At 52.4% G+C, this 10,609-nt stretch overlaps 1 protein-coding gene across 1 annotated transcript; it reads right to left on the reverse strand.

Annotated features, from left to right (window-relative positions):
- Positions 1–1,737: 1,737 nt before the first annotated feature.
- On the reverse strand, positions 1,738–9,910 carry TNMD (tenomodulin). The gene is made up of 7 exons (XM_048959199.1): positions 9,279–9,910; positions 9,062–9,196; positions 6,323–6,463; positions 5,322–5,423; positions 3,314–3,467; positions 2,131–2,297; positions 1,738–2,056 (listed from the first exon to the last, which is right to left on the reverse strand). Exons 1-7 carry the CDS (start codon positions 9,324–9,326, stop codon positions 1,847–1,849), a joined length of 957 nt encoding a protein of 318 aa, XP_048815156.1. The 5' UTR covers positions 9,327–9,910; the 3' UTR covers positions 1,738–1,846.
- Between the last annotated feature and the right edge of the window lie 699 nt (positions 9,911–10,609).

The following is a 10,609-nucleotide window of genomic DNA, read 5'->3' on the forward strand; positions in this document are numbered from 1 at the left end:
ACTGCTGATGGAGGAAGCTGGAGGGAAGCAGCTTGAAGTGCTTGCGTCTCCTTTGACCTCACTGAATAAATCAAGCTGGTGTCAGCCCCTGCTGGCTGTTGAGAGCCTCGTGGGTTTGGAAGGCGAGGCAGAGTGCGTCAAGAGCATGGGAGCAGCTGCAGAGAGTGGAACTGATGGATGGAGATCAAGCAACAACACGTGAGAAGCAGGGCTGTGTTTGGGTACACCTTTCTTCTTGGTAAAGCCATGCAAAAGCAAGGAGGCATGGAATTATCCCTGTTTGACTGGCTTTGGTGCCAGGCTGGTCAGAGCTGCCTTTACCCTGCTGGCTTTTTACCTGTCTGGCTGTGCGTGCAGGCGTGGACTTGCATGCAAAACACTGCTTTGCTAGTGCAGGTGGCTGTGGAAATGCCTCTGATGGAGACATCCGTGCTTGTGGGGGGACTCACCAGAAATGCCTGGCTGTCCCCAGGGCTACCCGCAGTCCCCAGGGATGGCTGTACAGGGAGCCCTATGCACGCATGGCTGAGCAGCTCAGCACGTCTCTGTGCCACACACTTCTACAATCAGCAGTCCCACAGGGAGCTCGGTGCCCTGCCCTGTGCTGGGGATGGCTTCCACTGAGCAGTGTGTGCTTCTTGGGTGACATGGGGAGGGCTTTGGTCAGTGACGCCTGTGGGGTGTCAGAGCTGCTTGGCAGCATTTGGCTCCCAGGAGAGCTGAAGCTCAGGAGGCTCGAACAGCAGGCTGTGAGCCCCTGGATTGCTGCAGGGGATGCATGGGGCTAGCCCTTGGGTCAGCTCTGTGCTTTGAGAGTCTTAAATCCTCAGGCGTGATTTGGCTGAAAAGGAGAGGGGCTTTGGGGAGCTGAGCTGCCAAAGGACCTGAGGATGTTTTCCTGTTATTTGTCTAAGCCTAATCACCACTTTGCTGATGCAGGGAGGGAAAGAAACATTCACTCCTAAGCTGTGTGTTTGCCTGGGGCTGGCTAAACGGTGGGCTGCTGGCCAGGCCCTGCTGGGAGCTGAACATGGGGATTGGGGCAGGGTGCCTGCAGGGACACAGTGCTGGGGACACACTGCATATGGGGATGTGGAGCCTGAGGGGCTGCAGCAGTGCCTGTGATGAGTACTCAGCACCTGCTGATTGCTGATGTGCATCCTCCTTTGCTGGAACAGGTGTTTTTGTGGGTGAAATCAAAAGAGACAAAATCTGAGATTTGGGCTGTGAAGGTTGAGCATCCTCCTCAGTGTGGCAGCAGTTTGAAGACTATTTTTTGTCTTTGCAGGCTTTGCCTGTTTCTTGGCTGGGGGACAGCTGATGGCACTCAGGGCCATTTGCACCTCAATTTCCTCCAGTTTTGGTTGCCGTTTTTCTGCTGGCTACCACTTGGGCTCTTTGTGCAGGGAGCCCCGTCACCCTGCAAGATGCTAGGGGCACCTGGAGCTGTCACAGCTGTCACCGGAGACTCCTGAACATCCCCAAGGGCACCAAAGCTGAGAGGTGCCGAGTGTTGTTGACAAGTGCTGGCTCTGCCAGGAACACACTGGGGACCCCAGCACGTTCTCAGCAAGGCGACTCCCTGCACCTGAGTTATGGCTGCTCACAAGGAAGCAGCCGAGCAATTAGATCACTCCTCAGACCCATTAAGCATCACAGGCTGAGACGAAACGACTTTCCATTTTCTTTGCAATCGCTCATATAGGACATTTATTGCTTGCCTCTCAGTGGGGCGATGACGCCAGCCTGGCCCAGCCCTCGGAGCCACGCTCGGAGTCTGCAGCCTGTTTGGGGGTCCCACGGCCTGCAGGGCTCTACCTGGGGGCTCAGTGGGTGTGCACAGGGCTTACACACGGCCCAGCATGCGTGCGATCCACCAGTTGCAGGGCATGATGATACGGCAGATCACCCTGCCGCCCTGGTAGCAGTACGGGTAGGGGTAGTAGCCCAGCAGCGGCTCGCAGACCCGCCGGCAGTAGCGGTTGGCGCGGCGGCACTGTGCACAGCAGTAGCCCCGCTCATCCCACAGCGGGTGGAACTCCAGCCCGTTTTCTGTCTGTGAGAGAGAGTCAGCTGTCAGTGCGGCCTGGGTGCTGCTGGGCACCCCAACGCGTGCTTCCCCACACTCACGTAGTCGTTGACAGGCAGGTCCTCTTCTGTCAGCTGCCGTGTCCGGCGCTTGGGTCCTGGTAGGGCAGCCTCCATCCCACGCTCATTGCCCCCATCCAGCCAGTTCTGGTCATCCGTGAACAGCCCGGTATCTTCTTCTGTTCTTGCCAGGCCAGCCAGCTCTGGAGCTGTGGGAAGAACCCGTATTTACAGATCCCCAGCTTGGACCCTCTGATGCAACGTCATCTGGGGCACTTTCAACCCTGCTGGGTTGTTTGGAAGGATAGAATCATTGCAGTTCAGAAAAACCTCTAAGATCATCCAGTCCAATCCAACCCACCCCCACCATATCCATAACCACATCCCTCAGTGCCACATCCCTACGGCTTTGGAACACCTCCAGTGATCCCACCACTCCTTGGGCAGCCTGTGCCAGTGGCATCACTGCTCTTTCCGTGAAGAAACTTCTCCTAACATCCAACCTGAGCGTTCTTACGAGCACTTCTGGCCCTGCTACAGCACTGCTTGTCGTTTAGGCCAGACCTATTGTGACACTGATTTCCTTTGCTGAAATTTTATCACAAATGGAGATGACAGAGGAGATGGGGAGCACAGCAGGGTACTGGTGGCCATGAGTCACTTGGTACTGCATGAGACAAGACATCGTGCCTCCACGGCCGCTGAGGAGGGAGGTGTCTTGGTTGAGGTTTTAAACAAGCTCATTCTGATAGAAATGGGTTAGAGAGTGGGTAATTATGCCAGCAGATCTCAGAGGTTGTGGCCTCTGTGGAACGTGTGGCGAGCAGCTGGAGGTGGCAGCCCCGTTGTGTGATTGAGAGGCGGATGGCTGCTCCTGCTCTGATGTTCATGTGGCGATGAGAATTTAGGCGTCCCAGTTTCCAGCAGTGCTGGCTTCCTTGCAGGTACAAAGGGGTTTTCTGCCTTTATTACGAGGGGGGAGGACACTTTACAAAATGCAGAGCGGTGGGGAGCCGGAGGAGACTAACGCTTTGCAGAGAGAACTGTCGGCCCACATTGTTACATTGGCATATTCCCTCTTGGTTGTGGCAAGCATTGAACTCATGTCTGAGACTTACAGCAAGGCAGCAGGAGTGGGATAGTAGCAGAGGAGACAGGGGAGGCGGCACGGCTGCTGCCAGCAGTCACCCCGCAGGTATCTGGGGAAGGAGATGGCTCCTTGTACCTGCCATTGGCGTTGGGTGGATCCAGTAGATGGTCACATTTCTACAAATGTTAAAAATTTTGGAGCTCTTCAGGAACTCCTTGTTCTGAATGGGTTTTTCACCAGGCACCCAGACCATGGACTGCTCAAAGTAGGTGGTGGTGATTTCTTCACCCTGAGGAAGAGTCAAATTTGAGAACAGCATGGTAAGGCACCCTCACCCCAGCTCAGCACCTGTCTTCTCTTCCTAACCCTAATGCACATCTCCACTTCAAGTACCTAGATTTGTCTGCCTCAAACCCTGGATTTGGGTCTCAGCAGGTGCACATCTGACCAGCAGCACCCTGCTCTCCCCTCCCTCCCTCCACCATCCTCCACCATCCCCACCTCCACCACCGCAGAAGCCTTCTCCTTTGCAGTCCCCACCATCTGGATCAGCCTTCTGGAGCTCCCTAGCTCATTTAAAACCAAAGATTAAAACATCTCCTCTCTGCTTTGCTCTTACTACTTAATTTCTCTCTCCTTCTGCTCCTGATTTTGTGATCGAACACTTTAATTTATTCCTCGCAGAAATTCTTTGCACGGCCGTGTTCTGTAATTTATACCACATGTCTCTGCCATTGCATTATTCCATGGTGTGTTTTGGCAGGCACTTAGGGGGGAGATATATAAAGATTATTGGATGGGTCTGTGCTGTGCTGTCTGCCAAGGCGGCGCGGTGCATGGTGCTGATGGTGGCCCATAGAGCAAGCTGGCAAATGGCTTTTTCTCTCCAGAAGGTGTCTGGAGCTGCATTTTTCTTTTATAGAATTTTTCCATATGGCTTCAGGAAGTCCTACTCAAGAGCCAGCAACACCTGACCGATTTTGAGTTGTTTTCAGCATTTTGCTAAAAGCCGTCCCGTTGGGAAGGCGGCCTGGCACTGCTGGGGCTCCAGGAGGGATTTTCCCCAGTTCGTGTGCTTTTTGCCTCCTTTTGTGCTTCCCCCTCCAAACTACAGAGAACCAGGGGAAGGAGGAGAGCAGAGATTGCTGCTGAAGGTACCGACTGCGTTTCCCAATTTCTCCAAAAGCAGTCAGGCTCCCCAGAAGAAATGGTAGATCTTAAATCTACATTTATCTCCCCGGCTTTTACATTTCAGCTCTCTACCTGGGGCAATGTTCTGCTAAAGACTGAAAAGTCACATCCGTTTTATGGTGGTAGCAGAAAAGATCTATTAGCTTCTTATGGCATAATCAAAGAATCTGTGTCTCAGAATTTGGGTCATGATTCAGGGAAAAGTTTCTTGCCCGCGCTTTATTCCAAACACATGTTCTGCTGGCACTTAATTTGCGATGGCTTCCGGGGATGGGGGTTGAACTGACCCTCATCCTGCAAGTGAGCAGGCTTGGGGATGGAGCACGGCTGCTGCCCTCGCCCCACCGGTAGCACAGAGCTGGCACAGCCCCTGCTGGAGCAGAGAGATGGAGGTAGCACTGTTTCCATGCCACACATCAAGCACGCACCTTGTTCAAGCAAGATGTGGTAGGTGAGATTTAAAGGCACATCTGCAGAAGGGAGGCTTGTGGAGGCTGGAGCCATGCTGGCACACCATTTCTTTGTGCAAGATGCCTTGGTGGCAGTGCTTGGTCAGGCTGCATGCAAGTGGCAGAGCGCTTTCCCAAATCGCATTTTGCAAATGCGGCTGCTCTTTTAAACTCATTACTTCTGCCTCGTTCTGCTCTAGAACAGGAGGCTCAGTTCTCAGAGAAAGCAATTTGATTGACTTTTTGGTGATCGCTAATCCTGAGCTGCCTTGCGACCTTTTGACTACAACAGGATTATTGTTCTTGGTCTCCGGTATTGTGCTAAGAGGTTTTTGTCTGTCGGCTGCCTAATCCCCTCTCTTTCGACTTGTTGTTTTCAGAGGCAATCCTCTGCAATAAGATCATTTCATGAAGCAATCACAACTCCTTATTTCTCTATGGCAGCCTGGAGCAGTGGGAGCACTGGGTGCCTCGCAGATTCAGGTGCTGCTCTGCCCACGTACCTCCAGCTCAGGGATCTTGGCCTCCGTAGTCTCAGGTATGACTTTGGTCTGAGTTTTGATGAAGCACTTTTGAAGTCCCACAAAGAAGATGCCAGTTATTCCCTACAGCATCAAAACAAAGAGCAAGAAAGCAGTCACGGCATAGCAGAAGGATAAATAACAGCATCCTACAGGGAGTGCAGCTGGATCAGAGCTTAGTCATATTTTTCCTGTTGATGTTTTTGTGCAAACTCTGCTCAGCAGCAGTGCTAAGACGTACTAACAGGTTCTCCTAAGGGATGTTGCATTTTATGGTTTGGGAGAATTGGGCTTTTTACAAATATTTTAAGGCAGGTAGTCATAAAATTCCACTTTGCTCCCCTTCTCCTTATAACTATCACGAGCTCCAGTTACCATAAATAAAAATATGCAGAAGAGTATTTGACCGTTATGGTTATATGAACATTCAGCCCTCAGTTCCTGCTAGGCTATTAGCTGAAAATTTTGCCATATGTCACTGCACAAGGTAGTTCCCTACAAATTTTAATTAGGTTTCAGAGAGAGCCTACAACATTGTCACAAGGTTTTAATGCTCTCCAGACAGACAAATGTACTGGGTTTGGGTAGATTTATGATGATTGCATTCCTTTGCAGGGGTAAATCCAATAACTAGGTCTTGCTTTTAAAATGTATTTTTCTGGAACTGATCCTTGCCACTGTTAAAGCTTACGTAGGCACACATCTCCTGTCCTTTGAGAGTACGCCCAGGTGGTCTGCACATGGGGATTGCTCTCTCTGATGCAGAACAAAACCATCCTGGAGCGTGCTCCGGCAACACCGCAGCATCCTAAGGGATCCTCTTGTTCCCATTGCAGCTGGACTGGGAAGCACATGTTGCATTTTAAGCACCCGCTGGGTCCCATTCCATTGGGGAGCCAGGGACTCCCATAGAGCATCCCCACAACTCCCAGCAAGGAGATGGGGTCTGGGCAGGGCTTCCCCCATAAACCCTGCTCACTCACGTTCTTGAAGTCGTGGATCTCCAGGATCTCCTCACTGCCATTCCCACTCCTGAAGGTCTCCGTCCTGGTCAGCGGGTCGATCTCCATCACAATTTTCTTCTTCTCGCCGTGGCTGAAGAAGGTGTGCTCCATGTCATAGACCTGAAAGGGACAAAACCACACTGGCTGAGCCCCCACTGCCTTTCTAGTCTTTCCTGTACCCACGCAAGGAGAGGCAGCTCCCAGGGAAAAAAGGCAGGATGAAGGCACGTGCTTGGCTATGGGATAATGGAGAACCTGAATAGCAGCAGGTGAACATGGGGCTAGAAGATGCTCATCCCACACCCATTTATGATAGAATCATTAAGGTTGGAAAAGACCACTAAGATCATGCAGTCCAACGATCAATCCATCGCCACCATGCCCACTAAACCACATCACTCAGTGCAACATCACGGTTCTGGAACACCTCCAAGGACAGTGATCCCACCACCTCCCAGGGCAGCCTGTGCCAATACCTCCCCACTCTTTCTGAGAAGAATTTTTTTCCTAACATCCTATATTTATGTTCCAGGCTGGACTGAAGCCCTGACTAAGGGACTTCGCCATCCCCCGTCCCCAGCTCGCTGGTTCCATCTCTCTGTGCCTTCTGCTTTTCCTGAGAAGTGCCTCCTCCTGCCTTGAGGAGATTGGGGATCGCCTGCAGATCAAAGCCCTCCTCGAGGGCTGCTGAAGAGCTGCTGAGGAGCTGCAGGGTGTCACAGCCTGCTCCCCGGTGTGTTCGTCCCCGCAGGGAGCCGGGGGAGCAGCCCTCTCTTCCCTGCACAGTGAGCCTGGCAGCCCTCCCGGCTCTGCGGACGCCAGGCCCTTAAAGGATGAGTAGTGGCAGATGCTGTTTGAAGCGCAGAAGTGATCCTGCTGGCACAGTGAGAGCTGTGCAGTCTCTTTTCAAATAGCAACGTGCAGAAGCAAAGGGCTTGTGCAAAATCCTTCTCAGGGTTTTCCGGGTCAGCATCCCCCATTTTGCAACTTCAGGAGGATGTTGTGGTGCTGGAGCTGGCTGAGCAGTGCAGTAACTACCGGATACCTTTGCCCCTGGTAAAAATGTGAAGAATGATGTGCTCCTTGGCAGTCGCTGGCATCTCCTGTTAGTCAGCAGGAGGCTTTTATAAAGATATATATATATGTCAATAGACTTTATGATATGGAAAAAGTAGTGCAGAGCCTAAGGTGGCTGGAAGGCTGCCTGTTCTGACTGACAGCATGTGCACGGGGCCATAAATCAGCTGTAGGAGGGTATGATCCTCAGTGGTACCTTACTCTCAAGTTCCTCTCCATTTACAAAGACTTATTCATGCCAGCACTATGGCCAAATAACCCATTTGGGCTTGGCTTGCCCTCTGCTGCTCAGAGAGATGTTTTATAGGGCTAAAAATAATTCTTGCTTGCCAGCCCTTGAAAAACATCCCCTTGCATGTCCGTGGTGAGCCCCTCACTGATGGCTCCTGCTTGTGCTGGCGGTGCTGGGGCAATGCTGCCATGCTGCAGGCACCAGGGCTGGTGCAGAAAGGCTTTCAGTGCTGACATTCTCCAAGTTCTCCCACACTGCCAGTGGGGCTGCAAGAGCCCAGGGATGGCGTTTGGTGCTGGAAGCAGGACTTTCCCCAACATCTCCTTCCTTGCCAGGATAGCACAAGCGAAGCACCAGTGTCATTTTTCTTGGTCATTTTAAAGTCATTTGCATTAACATAAAATGACTTTAAAAGGGTGATTGCCCACGTGTGAGCTCTGGGTGGTCTCTCCCCTTGGTCACTTGCTACCAGCAGCCCCATCTCCACTTGTTTTAGCCACGCTGCCTTTGGCCAACGCTGGGATTTTCCTGTACCTGACCTCTTGCCATTCCCTTGATATCCAAACTGAGTCAGAGCCCATCCCAGGGTCAGCACCACCCCGCTGGCTCACACCGTGCTTCTCGAGGAACAGTGGAGACTTTATAAACGTCTTGGCAAGAGCCCGGCTGCACATATGGCTTTTATTGCTTCTATTTGCGGTATTTATTTCTATGTGCTGATAAGAAGACAAAGCTTCTGGCGCCTGGGGGTCCGCGGGTTGGTGAGGAGTGAGGGGAGCTCACTGTAGGAAAGGGGATGTGCACAGGAATTTTGGGGCTGTCAGGAGTAGGGAATCAACCCCAGCACGGTGCACCCAGGGCCTCCCAGCTGAGCACAGCACACAGAGGGAGCAGGGAACGGAGGAGCTCAATCCAGTTAGCAGGAGCTCCCTCTCCAAAAGCTAATCCGTCTCACCATCCCCTCACATTGCAGACACATTAAAGTAAGAAATACAATCCATGACAATCAATCACCACTGCGTCCTGGCTTTCTCTCCTCTTTATGCGGTGGCATAATGACTTTTCCACCGGTTTCTGGCAAGATAATTGAAATGAAATGGAAAATATTTTCTTACTTGTCATGAAATTTGCTGCCCGTGAAAGAGAGTAACTTTAACTCTTTGTGGTGCAGCTCCGTACCCTTTAATTGTCAGTTAGGAGAGGAATGTGGTGACAGAGAAAAAAGCCAGCCTGTGTAAAGTAAAAGCTAGTTATGAATAATACAAGGCTTTGTAAAAGTCCCCACAAATCCTTGTGGTGCAAGAAAATACATTTTGCAAACTTGCCTGTATTTCAGGGCACAGTTCAATTTAAGCAAGGAGGCGGGGGAGCGCAGCGCTCCGAAACGCTGCCCCGAGGGCTGCACTTACTTGTCTGGATGCTGGGTTCCACAGGTGTTTGACACCAAAGAGTACGAGGATGACAGCAATGAGCAGCACGCTGAAGAGCAGCCCGCAGACCTTGTACCTGGTGCGGGTCTTCTTTCGGGTCTTGGATGCTTCTGCCTAGACAAGCACAAAAGGACAATATCCAGAGGTCTGCCATCGCTCCCGGAGGGACGAGGACACGAGCACAGGGCAAACTCACATCCAGAAAGCGGCAGTCCTCGGGGCCGTGCTGCGACGTCCCTCCCATGATCTCGGTGCTGGCTGCTCCCTGTGTGTGAGGACGAGCACTCGAGGTGGAGTTACGCAGGCTCTGGGCTGCACATGCAGTAAGGCTGGCTTCCTGCGGCTCCGATGACGGCTGCAGCCAGCGTTCCCCGCAGCCCGCCTGCCCCGGGGCTGGGACAGGAACACTGGTGGGCGAGAGGGGATGTCGGCAGCTCGCAGGCTGTGGGCGATTCCCATGAGTTTGGAGAGGAGCCCTCGCTCAACTCCACTGCACGGTGCCCATCGGGCCTCTTATGAGCTCCCAGCTGGGGCTCCCGGGCTTCAAGCACTGCCCCTGCCCTCTGCTTCTCCCCCTGCACCATCCCTGGATGTGCCCGGGCTGTGCCAGGGCTCCCCAGGCTCCTGGGGCAGTGGGGATGTGGATATGGGCATGGCAGCAGTGCAGGTGTTCCCATGGGCACGCATCCATGTGTGTGCAAGCAGCTGCGCACACAGCCGTGTGTATGCATTTGCATGTGTGTGCACAGATGCGTGTGTGCATGCAGATGTGTGCACATCCTGCCAGCACCACAGGAATTCGAGCTCTCCCCGTGGAGGGCCCTGGCACCCCACGCTCGCTTTGTGCGGCTCCTGCATCGCCCCGCAGTTCAGCCCGGCCTGGAATTTCCTGACTAAATGTTTTTTTGTCCTTAAAAACAATTTCCATTTGTGGAAATCATCCCATCTCTTCATGGAAATGAACCCGTTTTGAGGAGGGCTTTCAGGACTGCAGTGCAAAGTCTGTGCTCTGAGCAGGACAGTGGCTCCCTGGTGCGGAGGAGCTGGCACGTTCCTTTTTCCCAAGCTGTCTGTGCTAATAAAAACTGTGAGTGCGGGATGCACTAATTAAAACTGTACTGAAAGGAAGAAAACCCACGTCAAAAACCCACATTCGCTTTTTCTCTGGTGAGAAGCAGAGGAAGAAATGGCAGCACTGGTGATGCCAGGACCGGTGCTGGCTCTTCAGCTGCTGCCAGCCCTGTTTGCGGGTGTCTAATATGAGAGGCCGGTACTGACAAGTGGCAGACAGCACGTTATTCGGGGGGGAAAATCATTTTTTTAATGGGCAGCAATTGCAGTCAGCCTTTGAAAACATCTGAAATATTTTGGAAACCTGAGTGCAGCAAATATGTGCAGCCAGCGCAGCTCTACTTCCACACGTTGCCTTTCATGGGGAAGTTTCGCCTCTGAAGCTTTTGTTCTGAAAACTGAAGGAACTGTTTTGGACTGAAAACATTTTTTGTTTTTTTCCTTCCCTGTCAAAAT

This window comes from Lagopus muta, chromosome 13 (assembly GCF_023343835.1).
Source record: "Lagopus muta isolate bLagMut1 chromosome 13, bLagMut1 primary, whole genome shotgun sequence".
NCBI lineage: Eukaryota > Metazoa > Chordata > Aves > Galliformes > Phasianidae > Lagopus > Lagopus muta.

What these genes read in the sequence shown, in the direction of transcription:
- TNMD (XM_048959199.1), bottom strand. Translation starts at nt 9,326, where the DNA reads ATGGGAGGGACGTCGCAGCACGGCCCCGAGGACTGCCGCTTTCTGGAT. An exon ending in GGAACCCAGCATCCAGACAA is followed by an intron (nt 6,464 to 9,061) that starts GTAAGTGCAGCC and finishes TGTCCCTTTCAG; the next exon opens with GTCTATGACATGGAGCACAC. An exon ending in CCAAGATCCCTGAGCTGGAG is followed by an intron (nt 3,468 to 5,321) that starts GTACGTGGGCAG and finishes ACTCTTCCTCAG; the next exon opens with GGTGAAGAAATCACCACCAC.